This window comes from Mya arenaria, chromosome 5 (genome assembly GCF_026914265.1).
Source record: "Mya arenaria isolate MELC-2E11 chromosome 5, ASM2691426v1".
NCBI classification, from domain to species: domain Eukaryota; kingdom Metazoa; phylum Mollusca; class Bivalvia; order Myida; family Myidae; genus Mya; species Mya arenaria.
Window position 1 is genome coordinate 43,159,292 of NC_069126.1, and position 18,893 is coordinate 43,178,184.

At 33.6% G+C, this 18,893-nt stretch overlaps 1 protein-coding gene across 2 annotated transcripts in view; it reads right to left on the reverse strand.

The window, feature by feature from the left end:
• LOC128234529 (hemicentin-1-like) overlaps window positions 1–18,893 on the reverse strand; it is a 101,223-nt gene that overhangs the window by 50,173 nt on the left and 32,157 nt on the right. For both annotated transcript variants that reach the window (XR_008260957.1, XM_052948792.1), the window contains exons 3-5: window positions 10,933–11,265; window positions 9,801–10,094; window positions 8,777–9,076 (exon numbers count right to left, since the gene is read on the reverse strand). Coding sequence is in view for 1 of the 2 variants with exons in the window: in XM_052948792.1 (XP_052804752.1) it covers window positions 8,777–9,076; window positions 9,801–10,094; window positions 10,933–11,265 (927 nt within the window). In the remaining variant the exon portion in view is untranslated. The remainder of the gene's footprint in view (window positions 1–8,776; window positions 9,077–9,800; window positions 10,095–10,932; window positions 11,266–18,893) is intronic.

Sequence of the window (18,893 nt, forward strand, 5' to 3'; positions counted from 1 at the left end):
TTGTTCGTGAGGTTGCCGACCCATTATTTGTTAGGCATGTAATAGAATACCCAAGTTTTGAAAAATGCTTTATCACTGATTCTGCTAAATGGTTCTATCAAGAATGCAGAAATGTTAAGAACTTATATAAAAACGCCTTGAATGTTTATAATAATTCGCATAGTGATCGAGACAGAGTTGAATTGTGTAGATTGAAAAGTTTGTATAAAACTACTGTGTCAAAGAAACGTAGAGCTTTTAAATTTAACGTTTGAAAGAATTTGAAAATTTGAAACGTAATAGGCCTAAAAAATTCTGGAGATATTTTCGTTCACAGATCGCAAATAAAAGTGTCAATGTACCTCTGGAGGATTTTAAAAATCATTTCGAGCAAATGTTCGCTGATATTAATCATGATAATAATGAGGAAGCTAAAAACTTTAACAGGAACTATGATTTTAATGAACTTGATAATATTTTGGGATACCTAGATAACCCGATAACATACGATGAAGTTCGTAAAGCTGTTGCCTTGCTTAAGAAGAATAAATCTCCGGGTGAAGATAAATTGCTAAATGAGTATTTTATTGAAGCATGTGATATCTTAGGTGGATATATTACAGAGATTTTCAACAGCATTTTAAACTGCGGAAATTTTCCGATAGCTTGGACTAAGAGAATTATCATACCATTACACAAAAAAGGCGATAAGACTGACGTTAAAAATTATAGAGGAATAACTCTGTTAAGCAATTTTTCGAAACTGTTTACATGTGTACTTAACCAGCGAATATCAAAATGGTGTGACGAAAATAATGTTATTTCTGACGCCCAGTTTGGTTTTAGAAGAGGTCGGTCTACAGTTGATGCAGTTTTTATTCTTCACTCAATTGTTCAAAAATATGTAAACTTGAACAAACGATTATATTGCTGTTTTATTGATATGAAACGTTGTTTTGATTCCATATATTTGAATGCGTTATGGTTGAAGTTGTATAAATCCAATTTAGATGGTAAAATGTTACGTATTATACGCAGTATGTACCAGTCAGTTAAGTCCTGTGTAAAACACTGTAATAGTTATTCAGATTACTTTGATATAGCAGTAGGCTTAAGGCAAGGGGAGATAATGTCCCCAATAATATTTTCTCTATTCGTTGAAGACTTGGAATTATATTTACAAAATAGAAATGATTGTGGGTTAGCTTTGCAGGATATATGTTTAATTTTATTACTATTTGCCGATGATATGGTCGTACTTGGTGAAACCCCAGAAGATTTACAAATGTCACTAGATAGATTACATAATTACTGTACTACTTGGGGTTTAGAGGTAAACATTGCTAAGACAAAAATTGTGGTATTTCGCAAAAGGGGTGGTACAAAACGAAATGAGACTTGGATATATGGAAATGAAAACGTGGAGATTGTTAACGATTTTAACTATTTAGGCGTTACGTTGAATTATACTGGTAATTTTAATCTTAATACCCAAACACTGTACGGTAAAGGTTTAAAAGCAATGAACACGTTGTTGTCTAATTTAAAAAGGTATGAATGTAAACCAAGGCTAGCACTGCAGTTATTTGATGCCTTCGTTTCATCTATTATTACATATGGTTGTGAAATATGGATTTACAAAATCTGCACAGTTGGAGAGGATACATTTGAAGTTTTGCAAAACTATACTTGGGGTTAGACAAACAACATCCAACGCTGCTATATATGGTGAATTGGGTAGATACTCGTTACATATTAATAGATATATACGGATTTTAAAATACTGGTTTAAACTTAAGAAAAGCGATAATATAGTTATTCAATCGGTCATTGAAGATGCTATGTTAGATATTGATAATGATAAGTCAAACTGGTTTAGTAATGTGAAGAACCTTCTTACACGATATGGATTTTATTATGTATGGTGTGATGATTCACAGATAAACGAAAACCATTTTATTTGTATTTTTAAACAACGTCTTATAGACGAATATTTACAGCAATGGCAACGAAATGTGAACGAAAATGGTACTTTAACTTTGTATAGAGAACTAAAAACCACATTTGAATTTGAATATTATTTAGAAAATATCACGTCAAGAAGCCTGAGAATTGCTATTACAAAATTACGTATCTGTTCCCATAATCTAAGAATACATACTGGTAGATATGATAGACTGGAAAGAAACTTGCGTCATTGTCAAGTATGTGATTGTAATGAATTAGAAGATGAGTATCACTTTATGTTTAAGTGTTCATTATATGTTATGTTAAGACAAAATTATATTAAACGTTATTACAGAGTTAGACCTAGTATGTTTAAACTTGTTCAGCTGTTAAATACACAAAATAAATCTGAAGCATTTATGTTAGGTAAATATATATCGGAAGCATTTAAGATTCGTAATACATTATTAATGAATATATAAACCATATCATTAATTGTTCATCGTAATAAGTAGTTTTTTATTTTTATTTTATTTTTTTACATTATCATTTAGAATATTTAAATCACGTTTTACCTTTAAGTTATGATATTTAATTCTATTATCGTCTGTATTCAATTATATATTAAAAATGATTGTTCCAACATGTATTCATATACAAATGTCAAATAAAAACCTTGTACTAACTTTGATGATTGCAATAACACTTTTTTCAGTTCATCGTTTGTATGTCAATAATACCAGTCGCTATCAGCTTAGTTTAGTTGTGATGCTGATATGTTTATATGTAACCATAACACACATACTTTTAAATTTACGTGTTATAGAATATGTTCTGTTCTGTATACTTTTTAGTTTGGTAGATTTGTGATTTACAATTTCAGTTCATCCTTCAAAAAAGTTGATTATAATATTTATTTAATATTTCACACTACACTGTACGATTAATTGTAATATATTTATTATGTATATAAAACACAAGAAACTGTATAGTTTACGTGTAATAAATTCTGTTCTGTTCTGTTCTGTTCTGTTAACGATGACATAGTTTCTACCTAGGATTTAGCACTTTTTCTTATTTATTTTGTTGCTGTTTTACCGAGCTGGCAATGTTGAACATAATCCAGGACCAATCGTTCACAATTAACACTGTTTATCTATAGATCCAAGTAATAGAGTTAATCGCAACAAATTAGAGTACATAAAGAACAATTACATTGACTTAGACATTCTTTCTTTTACCGAAAATAAACTGGATATTAATATAACAATCTATAATGTTTGCGGACATCTAAGACCAATTTGTCTACTATATTTAGAAACATTGCTTCCTGAATTATTATGGATAAGAATTTATGATCGTAACAATAGCTACTCAATAATCACGATATACACACGGCCCCACTACCGTTGACTTTTGCGAAAACTTAATGTATGTGTCGATAAAGCATCAGAACACGTAAATCGAGTTATAATAGTTGGAGATATAAATGAAGGTCAATTAAATAATTACAACTATAAACATATATATGTGACATTTTATCGTTAAATCATGTGACAAATTATATTAATTAAACAACGAGAATAACTACCAACACTCGCACACTTCTTGATCATATAGCTACTACAAACAATATTACAGAATGCGATTCCGGAATTTATGAAACACCTTCAGACGTATGTGATCATTACGGTACCTACATAATAACTACAATTGACTTTATTTGGCCCGTGCCGTGCATATGTAGATACAAAAGAGCAGATTTTATTAAACTCAACAATCTTATAAGTAATACAGATTGGTCATTATTAAACGAAAGTAGTGTACAGGAAGCAAGTGAAATGTTTACCTCGACATTTCTCGATTTGGCTAAGCTTTGTATACCTACCGATTTTATAACAATAAGACCAAACGATAAGCCTTAGTACAACTCACAAATAAGAAACACCCTCACGGGACAGAGATAGACATAAGAAAATTAAAAAGCGTTGATTTCTAACAAAGTTTCGGACTGGAAAGTCTATAAACAATTGCGTTAAAAAGTCAATATGAAATATGAAATAGCATGCTAAAGAAACATTTTACAACAATATCGAAACATTCTTAAACGAATCATGGTCAATAAATTCAAAACAGTATTGGAAAACCGTTAAGTTATTGATTAAGGATAACTGTAACAATAAAGTCGAAATACCAACGTTGTAGAACTTATTCTTTATATCCGGTGCCGAGGTAATGGATATATATAGCTTATTCATCTTCTGAAATAGCAGCGCGGTCCAACATCTTTTCAATAGTGATTGTATCTACATTAATGACCTGGGTGAAAACAGGCTATTTTAATGCATTAATCGCCGTGTAAATAGTGCAGACACGAGAGATTCACCAACGCCGTCATTGCAAGGTGACAAAAATGCCGAAAGGAACGGTTATCAATATCAGGTGCGGCACGAAAAACAAACTGGCCTCTTCAGCGGAAATGCTTACACTAGACATCCAGAAGGACAGTTTACCTGAAGGAATCGGTACACCGAATGGTCTAATAATGAACAACATTTGCGACATTTGACCGGAAGAAACAAGATAACCGGCAAATATGTTTTTTATTATCCTATGCGACATCCTTATCAGAGATATCAGCAACAGAAAACCGGAAGTGATCGGAATATACACTTTCAAGAAATTAAAGTTACTCGATTTGTACGTCAAAACAAGAAAGATTATTAAAATAAAGCTGTTAAAACTGTTAAGATTCTAGGGTGTCATAGAAGAACCTCAGAGAGTTAAATAGTAATACAAATAATGACACTATTACGATAATAGTATAATATTACCACAATACCTTTATACAAACGGAATAAATGTCGTTGACGATGCACAAATATATAAGACGTATTCAATAAGATTTTTCTGGCATATCCGATGTTATCAAAAATTCAGTGTTCGATAAAACAAAATTTACAAAACTGTGTACTAAATCAAATAGTATGCTAAAGGGTTAGTACTTTGATATACCTTACATCACCTCATAAGAGGTAAAAATGTATATTGATAAGCTTAATACGGCGAAATAAATAATAGCATACGGCTAGGACTATTTCCAGACTCATTAAAAGAAGCTAAGAGCTAGGTTTTACCTATATATAAATCTTCTGATTGCAATGATCCAAATAATTATAGACCAATTGCTATCCTTCCAACACTGTTAAAGGTGTTTGAACAGCACTTCAGATCAAACCAAAACATTGTTTTTAAAAAACGAATATCATACATGAATATCAATCTGGGTTTCGAGAAAGATATACACCAAATTGAAAAGTTTTGAGATTCCCAATCTTAACGAAGATGTATAAGGTCTGGAGTTCCTTAAGGATCAGTTGTACCTACTCTTTTTCTTAAACATATTAATGAAATTACCTTTGAAATATAAAATTCCTTGATTGACTTATATGCTGATGATACTACATTATATGCAAAAAGTTCAAATACACAGGAAATTGAACGTAAATTGTAAATAAATTTAGATATGGTATCGGAGTGGTGCAAAATAAAAAACATGGCAATTCATCCACTAAAAACGAATCGCATGTTGATGGGTTCAAATTCAAAGTAAAGAAATGAATGTGCACTAACTTTATTCGTAGACCAAGTAGTATTTATTGAAAATGTAACTTAGAAGAAATTGCTTAGAATTGTTATTGATTCATCATTGTCATGGAATCTGCAAAGTGACTTTGTCTGCCCTCTTAAAATGACTCAATTACTTTTTAACGGGTTAAATGAGACAATTGTGTTATAAATCGTATATACATCCTATGTTTGACTATTGTTGTAGTGTTTGGGGGGGGAAGAAAACAAACACATATGAAACGAATAACCATGTTACAAAAAAGAGCTGCAAAAAGTATTTTATTTAAAGGGGCTGTACTCCGTATGATAAAATAGCTAAAAAAAATAATTGTCGAAAACTGACATAAACTTGCCATCGATGTGTACAATGCATTGAAACTTACTAACTGAAGTACCACATAGTTTACAATTTATTTATGTTTAGCAGTTATTTCGTATTTTTCCATTAACAAAGATTACTGGGTATATCTACCTGGTAGAATTCATTCATTTTGCATGATTGGCTAGTCGGTGTTATCACTGGATATTACCGAGGTAGGTGTATAGCTAAATTATGTCACCCAATTAGAGTAAGCCGTCGTAGCTCAGAAGATACGACGCTGGACTGCAATTTTGGCAACACGGGCTCGAACCTGGTCTCCGACACATATTTTTTACATTTTGGTACTTTTTTTACAATTATGATATGAAATTGCAACACATTCTAATAGATAATTGCGCTGAGATTCGTTACAGAAAAACACTGTTTTGGTGCCAATCTGGTGTACAGTCCCTTTAAGCCTATTAGAACGCCATGGCATGATTTATGTAAATGACTTTTTTACAGTCTTATTTACTCCAAAGAGTCTGTTTTTTACAACGTCACTCAACTGTTTATTAACTAATCGATATATACAATCAAATATGTACAGCATTTAACAGAAAATAATCTACATATTTTCTAATTTGCAACATTTCTAAGGCTTTAAGTCTGGCACAAAGGATTATTGTTTAAACTGAAATAAAATGGAATTGGCAGGAAAGTTTTCAATTGGTTAGAACAATATATAACAAACATCAGGTCTTTATCAACAATTCTTTCTCTGATGCCATATTACACGGCGGGGTCCCTCGGGGTTCGTTGTTAGACCCTTTATTATTGTTGGTGTATGTAAATGATATAGCGGAGTCACTCAATATCGTTACCAGACTCTTTGCTGATGATAGCTTTTTAGCAGTATCAAGTAAAGATAACCAGATAATTAAAGAGACATTAAATCATGATCTTGATATAATTCTCCAATGGTCCAAACAATGGCTTGTTACCTTTAATCCATTAAAACCAAAGTAACGTTGTTGTTTTTCATTTTGTCAGAGACTTACTAAACTTACCCTTGATTCTACAATTCGCAAATTTGTTAAATTCCACAAACATTTAGGAGTTACAATTAGCCAGGACGGTTCATGGCATCATCACATCACTAACATGGTAGCAAATGCCTCAAATATACTAGGCTCTATGAAAATGCTTAAGTTTACAATAAAAAGGAAATCATTAAATTATACTTATATTTCTTTTCTCAGACACATATAATATGCGTTGCTTTTATCGGATAATTGTACTCAATATGAAAAATATATCATCGAGAACTTTCAGTACGAAGCCGCAAGAATTGTTACGGGATTGACGTGATCAGTCTCAATTAATAAAAAGCTTAAAAAACGGGTGGGTCTCATTAACGGACAGAAGGAAAGTACAAAAGCTTATTTTAGTTTATAAGGAGAACAATAATAAGTTACCTTCATATTAAAGTCAACCTTTCCCACAGACAGTTCAAAATGCTAGCAACAATTCATATTGGTCAGGAAATTCAAACAATCATCAGTCACTATTTGAAGATCAGAAATATATGTCATATCAGTTATTCCCTCTGTTTTAAGTATTTGGAATAATTTAAATCAAGCAACAATGGACTCGAAATCCTTAGCAGAATTCAAAGCGAAAATTAAAGTCTTATATAAAGCGCCAAAAATACCAACACATTACACCACAGGTGAACGATTTGCTTCTGTTCACCGTGCACGTATGCGAAACAAATGTAGGAATATTATCGCTGACCTCCATCATACTCACTTAATGCAAACTCCTTCATGTGCATGTGGAGCTGATATTGAAGACGCTGGACACTTTCTGTTGCAGTGCAAAAAATATCTAATAGAACGTATAGTGATGATTGGGGAAACCCTTGCCTTTCATCCACTTAATGGCGACAATTTTTTTGGCTTCGACCACCAAGCCGATATAAGACATGTATGCATAACAGACGACTTATTGCGTGAAGCGCTACAATGAAATAGTTAATATATATTCACAATAAGGCTGCAATTTCTTGCATGCAACATTATATACTACTTATAAATGCTATACTATTGTTCCGTATCACAGGTGAACAATGTAACTGAGCACAGCTTTTAAAGGGTTTACACGTAGATTTATTATCTTCAATGCTAAGGCTTTTTAACCCTCACGAAAACTATATAAACTGCGTTGATTGAGTCGGTAAGCCTATTAAGAAAGAGCATTGTTTTCATGAGATGTTTTAATACAGACAGGATTTTCATGGTAAACATGAAACTTTTCTTCATTATGTGCACAGGGTCGTTTCTAAAAAGTAACGTCGAAAACAATGTTTATACTCACCGAATCGAGGACAATTATCACCCCAAACAATGAACCAGGAAACCTGGACGCACCTGACATTACTGGCCTTGTTATTTTATGTTTCATATTCAAATGTTGGATATTTTCCAAATATTGAGTTTACCCCAAATTTTGGCTCATATGGAAAATTCTCCAATTTCAGTTTGCCAAACTCCCGCAGGATACCTAAAATCTAATTGGTGGCCAACGGGAGAAATCTATTTTGGAGTTAAATTTTACCATGAGAACTTACTATGTGCACTTTTGAATTTAATATCTCAAATAATATAATAAAAAAAGTTTGCAAATGAACCGGATTTGTTAACTTATACCGGATGCTGTTTAGAGTTCTTTTGTCCGTTTTTTTACAAACCCGCAAAGGTACATTGATAGGCGTTACACGTGGGTTTGTGTTGATTGCATTTGAGAGCATTAAATCTAAATTTGGATTTATTATGCTATAATAAAAAGTAGCATTTTAAAAAATAAAAATAAAATAACAAAAACGTAATATTAGGTACATACGCAAAAATAACTTACACTGAACATCCACCGAGAACGTTGTGCTGCTATCTCCCTTTTCCTTCTTATCTCCGGTGGGATCCATGGTATTTGTGACAGTCAATGTGTACTGGCCATGGTCGGCAGTGTGCTGGACGCTGGTAAGAAATAAACTGGCTCCGGACACTTGTCCCCGGCCAGGAGTTGACCAAGTGTACGTGATCTCGGGCGGGTTGGCGGAACTGCTGCAGCTTATAGTGCAGTCTGAGCCCGCCACAACTATAGCAGTGTTCGATAAAGAAGTTCCACCGATAACACAAAAAGGTGCACCTGGAGGATCTACATAGAGAATAAAGTAAAATTACATTATAATGCATATTTGTGATCAGGAACAGGTTACTTGGACAGGGACAGTTTATGATGCGGCATTTGTCCTCCACTGGAAATGACCAGGATTAATATTCCGCTGATTGTACTTGGGTAAAATGGTATTATGTTGTCATTTATTTTATCTTATTATAAACATTATAAACTTATGCACGAATGCCAGAAGTTTAAATTTCAAATTTATTTATGAATTAATTAATAAAATAAAAATACAGATATGTCTTGAAAACAGTGCATTTTTAAGTAAGTTGTGGCACATTATCAATGCAAAACGTTTATGACTATTATGTGTATTTTTTTTAATTTAAATGAAACTTCTGGTGTATGTATGCATTTCGCATTGGGTTTCCCTATTGTTGTAATCAGTCTGTAAAAGAAAACTAGTATCTGTAATTAAATAAAATCGCGTAAGCAAATTCTCTGAAACCGAAACAGTAAGGACCGTAAGGATCAGTAAGTCAACTGCACATCAGAACAATGTTGTTCTTTTCGAGAAATGAATAAAATATTACCTAGTTACAGTCTTTGTTCTATATTGACTAAATCGGTCATTTAGTAATATATTCAAGAGCAACACAATACAGCTTCATTTGTTTAATTATATATGCCGTACCCAGAAACATCTTCGGGGAAAAAATGGATTAATGCGCTTTCCTTTTCATTTGACCTCACTTACATAGAACCTGCAGAGTGATGGTTGTTTTTCGTGTCTTATCAACCGCTGTCCCTCCTGTAGGTGATAACTTGTTTTTTGCTGTACACGTTACACCTCCGGCGTGTGTTTGCAGCACGTTCGCCAGTGTGAGCGTGGATCCACTATGTGGGCCTCCATCAGGGTACGCCCACGTGTAAGTGGGGGTCGGGTTCCCCGTGCTGCTGCAGGTGAGCGTCATGGGACGCCCGGATATTACCCGTACAGGGGATGTAATTTCGAAACCCTTGTAGGATACCATCGGAGTGGTGGGTTCATCTGTAAATAGGGTTAAGGTATACTAAATTACAGGGTTCCCTGAACATCCGGATTCCGTCAATAGGGTTGTCTTAAAGCCATTGCTGAATATATATATTATATACTGTATTGAATTTCACAAATTATGACGTTTATGAAAATATTTCATAAAATTCTCAATATTGCCCCAAATGCTGTAAACTTAATTATATTGAATGTGCTTGTGCATTCTTTACGAGGCCAAAAGACTGTTATATTAATATCTAAATATGCAAAATTACAGTAAACCCGTGTAAAAAGTTTATAATGAAGAATTCAATTTCTATGCAATTTTATTGTGTTTTACCATAAGTAAATCGGATAAAACTTCATGAGTATGCAAAAAGACATCGTATAATTATATGTTAACCCGGCAACATACACCTTGTCAGTTACGCCTGCTTACAAACAGAGTAACTACAAGTACAAATATTCATATTTTCGTAAAATTTCAAACACCACTTGATGAATACAGAAAATATCTATCTATGTTTGAGTAGCAATGCTCTGCCTCTTTTTGCGATGGTACAAAGGTGACAACAAGTACAAGTACAACAACACACTCAATGAACATTTAAGACAACGCTGGATGAGTACAGCCAAAATCCGCTGTCTTTCGCCGTTGTGAACAAATGCACGAACTACATTGTAACATATAACACAAGTGACTACAAGCACAATAAAAATTAATACTTACATTGCACATCTTAGACATCGCTGGAGGAGTATATCAAAAACCAGTCGTTGTTTGCAAATAATCGCACGACCTATAGTGTAACATATGCAACAAGTGAATAAATGCACAACAATTCATACTTACATTGCACATCTAAGATAACACTTGAGGAATATAGCCAATCGCCACCGTTGTTTGCCCTACAGTACACACCCACTTCATTATGGCTCCTCTGCACTGTCAAATCCAGTTCACCATAAGTCATAATCAGGGAACCACTTGCACTCGAGTCTGTCATTGTCCCAATAGTTATCTGAGTATCGTCCGCCCTCTCCGCTGACCCATTATCATTGAACCACTCTACAGTGGCCTGGGGGTTTCCAACAGATGTCTCACACCGGAACTGCCTGACGGTGTGTTCTATGACGGACACGGAGCTGCCCTTCGGGAATAACATATGTACCGCAGTTATGCCGACTGTAAACAAACACGTTACACTTAACTGTTAAACCTGATGTTCGTATGTATTTACTTAATATTATAAGCATGTTTAGATTAGCAGTACAATTTTTAAACCAAACACAAACTACTTGATGAGGGGATGAATGGTACGCTTATCTAATGACGTTTTATATAATGGCAACAAATATATTTAGCGAAACATCAGCAATCAGAAAAATGAAATTGTCTTTGTCTAAAACATATTGAAGAAACTATTATATAATATGGTAAAAATAAATTAAATCTGCGATATTGAACTCAAATTCTCTGTACTTTTTCGGCGAGAATGGCAGTTCCTTATCTCTATTACTGGCGACAACCACTTCTATTAGTATTGACAATCCATTACACATACACACTTAAGTAGCTTGATGCACCGGTATTAGACACCACTGGAACACCAAGACAATGACTGTTCGAGTCAGATTGCGGATGTGTTTCTATATGATTTTATAAAGTTCTTTAAACTATGATTTTATAGATTAAGTCATAATTATACTTGTAATTAATTTTAAAAGTTGTTTCGGCCACGTACAGTATTGATTTTATTCATAATAATTTTAAAAATCATGAAATAAAATATATGTACTGCTTACCAAAAATGCACACGAAAAAAACAACATATCATATAACAAAGATCATATTTCAATACTCAAACATTTATATGAAATTGACTTTCCTATTGGATAGTGAAGTTTGGCCCAAGAAGCATTATATAAATGTAAACTAATGTATATATATGTAAGTGTTACAATCAGTGGGACTGTTTGTTCGACCCAAGAAGCATTATGTAAACTATGATTTTTACAAGTCGGTGATTTATTTTATCCACAGCATATCAATACTCGTGTTGCCTTAAAAAAGAAAAGGAAAACTAATTTAAAGTAATGTACTGCAATATGGCCTCTGTTTTGAAATTGAAACTTTGCACGAATAGTGTTAAAAATGACACTGTCGCCTATTATTCCTTCATAAAGAAATCAAATTAAGTACGGCAGTGTTTATTATTGCATTTACTGAAGAATTCATTCTCTATTATTTTCAAATAGATTTAATACTGTCTTTCCAATATAAACATACCAAGTGTCTCAAAGTGATGGAACCAATGATGATGGCAGGCGTTAGCAATATGAATGTGCCTATGATAATTGTGGAAAATAAACTTTCGTAATTCGATTATTTTATAACATGTGTTTAATTAATTATTAGCAGAATAAATTCATTTCATCTCAAATATACATACTAAAACTATGTACAAAAAACAAAAGGCATTCTTTAGTATCTCATTCAGTATCTGTATTGCTCTTTACTTCCTATCTTAAATAAAATAGACTGGACATTGAATCAACTGGATCCGAGTGTTTTCCTTCATATGCAAGATACATTCATGCTTATAATTTGTTGATAATCGTACAATTGAAAAAAAGAAAATGAATGCAAAATCTTTTCTCTTTGGAACTGCAATTACTTACAGTCCGTTTATTTCTTCAGAAGAATACACAATCGTACAGCTATGCATATAAAATGATACATAGAACTGTCATGAATATACACATCTTCAATATATTGTTAGGTAATGTGTTCAATGTTGTTAATAAACTCATTCAGAAAACAAACATTCACATTTTTTTTCTTTAAGAACGTCTGTAAAGTAAGCAATGTAATATCTTAACTGAATGGCATGCGAGATGAAATGAATTTAGACGGTAATTCAAGAAGGTATTTAATTTTTTAATATTTTAAAATACCTGCTATCCTGCCTTTTAAAAAACTTTTTAAAACCAATGCTAACGCAATTCAGGAAAAGGTTGTATCTTGATTGGGTGATTGACATTATTACGTGATGATTTTTATGTTTAATAAGGTCAATTTATCTAAAAGGTCATGTATGAGTCCAATGATTAAGATATCGGTGTCGCTAAAAACAATCTTGATTGTTCGTGTTGGTTTGCTCCCTACGTTAACCAAATTGCAGTGTACTGTAATTATATTTGTTCTGCTTTTTTGGTATCGAAGAGTAATCTACCTATACTATAAGTGTTTCAGATGCATTAACGGGAAAACTATTTTTGGTGCCAAAACATGAGCCCCATAACAAATGACATTGCCAACAGTTTTGATACTTTCACTGTTTTATATAAGTTCAGAATGATTGAAAATAGTCGAGTATGATAAATGTTTTATTTAAAACAAATCATGAAAACGAGAATTTACACTCCACCTTTCCCTTTTCCGCATAAAAATGGAATCAAATGAAGCATATAGCATTAACATGTCGACATGCTCTCAAGTATACGAGCGTACATTTCAAAGGCACGCCCCTGACGTATAACAAAATGGCTGATCGAATTGCTAGCCTATTCATACCCAAATCCGTCGCAAACGTTCATTCATATACGTGCATACGTATCCCCCCCACACACACACACACACACTCTTACACGCTCGCACACATAACGCAGTACCGAAGTCCGATGCAGTGTATATTTCCTTATTGTTTGATACTAATAATTGTTTAATATTTTTTAAATAATCGTCTTTGCTTGCGGACAAATAGGCTCGTATAACAACTCTTCATAGACGAAAAGCGAATATGTCAACTTTTCGAGTTCTGACATATTTGCATATATTCATACAGATGTGAGAAATTCATGCAGGTTGACGATATCGACAACATTTTGAATCACGACAAAGTCGTTGAAAAAAGCCAATGGGATTGACTTCTTAAAAAATATGTAGAAGCCAAAACCAGGACTGTCCAAGTACCACCTTTCAAGGCAACAACACCTTTATGATCTTAAGTTGAGATGAGGTAAAATCATAATCATGGAGTTCATGAGTTTAAAAGGTATATATATATATTTAAAGTAATGTAAATGGGGTGGAGGTGTTAAATCCCACATTTTCAGATGAGTAAGGTATAGCTAATTGATGTTGTTATAGTAACATTTGTGTCGACATAATCCTCTTTACTTTATAGATTTTATGATAGTTGTTAATTTTATTTTAAGACATAAAACTTGTTAAATTGTTAAAGGATCAATTTTATTATTAGTACATCTTTAACATGTTTGAAGTCTCGTTCATTCCAATATTTACTGGTATTTTATTGAGATGCTTGTTGGTTGTTATTTAAGAAGCATGACCTTATATATATATATATATAAGTACATGTGTTGTGTGTGGAGATTTGTGCTGTGGTTTAATGTTTATGGTTTGTGCTTGTTTGTTTTAGTGTTCCATGTTTTTGGGGCTGATCCTGTGCCATTAATATAGGGTTAATACACCCTTTTAAGGGCTTTACCATCTGCAAAGGCCCGCAAAATGGTTTACAGCCAGAGTGCTTATCACGTTGTAAGTAATTTATGTGTAAACAAAAAGTTTAATGTCACGCAAATGCAAAAACATTTATTTAAAAAAAACACTCCATAACAGGTTCTTGTGTGACGCCACGAGCGATGTCATTTTACACTTAGCTCGATAAGGGCCGCAATATAATTCGACAGTAACAGTTTTGTTTTGTCGCCATTTTTTGCAGTGTTCAGTTGATTAGAAAGTATTTTGTTTAGAAATTTACTTGATTACTTGGATTATTTTTAGACAATACCCAACGGGTAATTGATTAATTACCGATATATTCCTACTTTAACGTGTATATGTTTTGGCAACTAATTTAAACCGGAAACAAATGTTAAAGTGTATTGGATGAAATGTACAGCTTCTTCAGCATCAGAGAAAAAAATGAAAACTCTTTTTCATTGCATACGACGTAATGGAATCATGTCCATATAAGTCGTTTGTTCTGAATAAAATCGACAGATATAACTCAAGTTAAACGTTTTAGACTTAATCTAGTGCTTTTAAAGCGTTGACCCACTTTCGGTTAGAAACCAGGTCGCTCAGCGTCCATTGTTATGATGCGGGTCATGATATCGCTTATGTAAACTAAAAAGCCGGGCATTTACGGCATGTGAACGCACGGGTTTTTACGTTTTAACACACCACGATAACGGACCAATTACACATTTTATGCAATAAAAGGGGTTTGTGTTTAAAATTGTGTCTACTGTGCTTGTTTCTGTAGTATTTCATATACATATTTATGCAGGCCATAAACTCTTAACTGGTCAAGCGCAAAAATATTGGAGAGTCAATCGGTAGTCTTTGGGTGTACTTGGGTTGTTCTGGGGTGTCTATTGGTAGTCTTTGGTGTTCTTGAATATTCTAAGTGTGTCGTTAAGTAGTTCTGGGGTATATTTTGGTTACGCAAAAAGACACCCTAGAATTATTTAAGGAAACCCCAAGGGCCGGTTGCTAAAAACCTAAGTTAAATTTAACGGTTCGTTCAAGTTTTAATGGTCCCTTTAATTTAAACCAAAGTGGCATGAGGTTGCTCAAAATAAAGTTAGAATTTAACGGCAGGTTTAACGGTTGAACCAGCCGTTAAATGTAACGGACGGAGGAATAGACCTACGTTTAAACATTAATGGAAGGTTTCCATGATGGCGGCTCTATTTGTAAATCATAGAAAAGTGAAAGAATTTCGGCACACTACACAGGTACAGAATATGCAAGACGATGAGATGTTTGCCAGATACAGATATACGAATGGTGGAATAGACTATCTAGATGATTTGCTGAAGGTATCGCTGGAAACAACGAGAAACAGAGCACTTACCGTTAGACAGATGATTATGATTACGTTGCGCTTCTTCGCCACAGGAGCATTTTTAACATCATTGGTAATAGCATGGGCTACCACAAGTGCACTGTGTCACGTGTTGTAGCCCAAGTGACAGTAGCCATTTGTGGTCACTTACATAAGTTGGGATGTGGCCTGATGCCAATGTTCGAGCATGGAATATGATAGAATGTTTTAAGAAAGCTGGTTTCCCGAATCTTGTTGGATGTGTAGACGGAACACATATCCGAATCCAGGTGCCATCCGAAGACGAATCAGTCTTCGTGAATAAAAAAAGGCTTCCATAGTATAAACATGCAGGCTGTATGTGACATCAACGGTATGAAACTTTGAGTTTTCCACTTTTGTTTTCAGTATTTCCATCTTTTCTTTCGAAAACTTAACATAATAATTATATTGTCAATTCGGCAAAAACACCCCCGTTTAAAGGGCGATACTAAAAACTGACTGGAGCGCTGACAGTAAACATAAAGAGGGAAAATGCTGACCAAAAATATTATTAAATAGTGATTCTATATTTATATTCATTAATACAATAATTAAAGTCAAAAATATTATTAAATAGTGATTTTATATTTATATTCATTAATACAATAATTAAAGTCGACGTACTACATTCTTTATTATTTTTTGTTAAATAAATAACTCATAGGTAACACATCGTACCGTACTCATAAATATGATGTATACAGAATCTATGCATAGAGTTTGTTAAGAGTTTGGAGGGTGCAGGACGAAGTGAACCATTAAGTGAACCACTGCCATTTGCAGATTCTACTCTGATTATTTTTGCACAGTTTAATTGTTTAATCTTTTACAGGAAAATTTACAAGTGTAAATGCAAGCTGGCCTGAGTCTTGCTACGACTCGCACGTCTTCAGAACGTCGGGAATGGCAGCCAAGCTGACCATTGAACATGTGGCGTTTTTAGATGGTGTCCTTTTAGGAGACAATGGGTATGAACATGAATTTGTGAGGTTATCACAGCATCCATGCATTCAGTCTGACATTGACATACTTACAACTGTAGTTTGTTAACACCGCGAACGTTGTCTATGATGCAAAGTCACTGAGAAAGGCTAGGTAGAAAAGATTTATTTTGTTACAGTAATAAAAATTCGTATTAAAGATTCTTTATTGGATATTTTACTTATGACTGAGAGACACATCCATACTTGCCAAGTTGCATTATTATGTCTTAGTATATGCTGGTACGCCCTGAAGCCATTGCTCATGACCCCTTTTATTAGGGTTGACAGTGAAGCAAAGGAGCGATATCAACAGGCACACACTCGGACAAGGGCCTGCATCGAGAGAGCATTTGGAAGGCTGAAGAGAAGATTTCATGTTTTACATTCAGAGTTACTACTTGTGTATATGAATAATGGTTGTATATTTATTAATGTTATTTACTAGTGTTTAAACTACATGTTGTGTGTTTTACTGTTGCCTTCATTTGATTTCCACTTAATGTATTGTGCTAGTATTTAAATCATGAATGTATTTTATCTTGTAACTTTTGATGTATCTGGTTATTTTTGTAATGAAACCTATAATCGTATTGCAACCTATGTATTTATATTATAACATGTGATATTATGATCTTGAGTATTTTTAGGTATTTTGTTTGTCTGTTATTGGATGATCTATTATGTCGGAAATAGCTATCAGCTAGTGTTATTTATGATTATCATAACCGACTTTAAATAAGAATAATTTCTCTTATTGTATCGTTTCTGAATAGTTATAGTATTAGTACACGCACTTTAACAAACACCCAACCGATCATGCATGTACGCACACACGTTGAAATATTCACCTTTTTCAATTAAATTATATAATTTAACAGATACGCCTCAAACAGAAAAGACATGCAAGGTGGCATGTGTTATCCTACATAATATTGCAGTGGACATGAACATGCATATGGACGACGATGAGTTCATTCAACCACAGAATGGGAATGATGGAGTACACCAAGATGCTTGTACCGGCTTGGCCACTAGAGACTTCTTTGTGGAAAACTTCTTCTCTGTGTAGTATCAATATGGTCTTATATAAACCACTGCTATCGGAAATGCTCGTTCATCATCACCACTTTTAGTTCATCATCACCAATGTTAGTTCCTCATCACCACTGCTCGTTCATCATCACCACTGTTAGTTCATCATCACCACTGTTAGTTCATCTTCACCATCACTGCTCTTTCATCATCACCACTGTTAGTTCATCATCACCACTGTAAGATTATCAACATCTTCATACACCTCTTGAAGTAAAAAATAATAATTCTTACATTGTTTGCTCTTCATTAATAATTGTTTGTGTATTGTGTAAAGGCGATTAATTATGAAAAACAACAACGGTTAGATACATGGATTTTTTACGTGCTCAATTTATTTGGCAAGTAATGTAAATAGCTCAGAATAGCCCAAATATCACAGACAGACGATTCACACTGAATTAAAACATCATGTGGGTAACTTTACAAGCTCGTACATAAATTTTATACAGTCAAATAAAAATAAACGCCATAAAAACGGGATGAAATATACCATATCACATCTTCATGTTCAACTCTCGAAGAAGGTTGTCCGGATGAATCCGTCTATTTCCTCTGTATCAAGTTTCTTTCATATGTTTGCATCACTCTCAACTTCACCCGATTGATTTCCTTCTGTAAAACAAAACAAAACATAAACAACTTTGCCGTTTTGGTAATACAATCTTTATTCTTTGGCATATATAATTCATCTAACATATAACTGTAAAAGGTTGAAACCCCTTTTGCATTGAACTACATGTCCATGTACATTTATACTTTTTGTAACATCCTCCGTACCCTTAGTCTTTTTCATACCACTTGCTGTGCTTATTCCAACAGATTTTGGAAGTATAGAA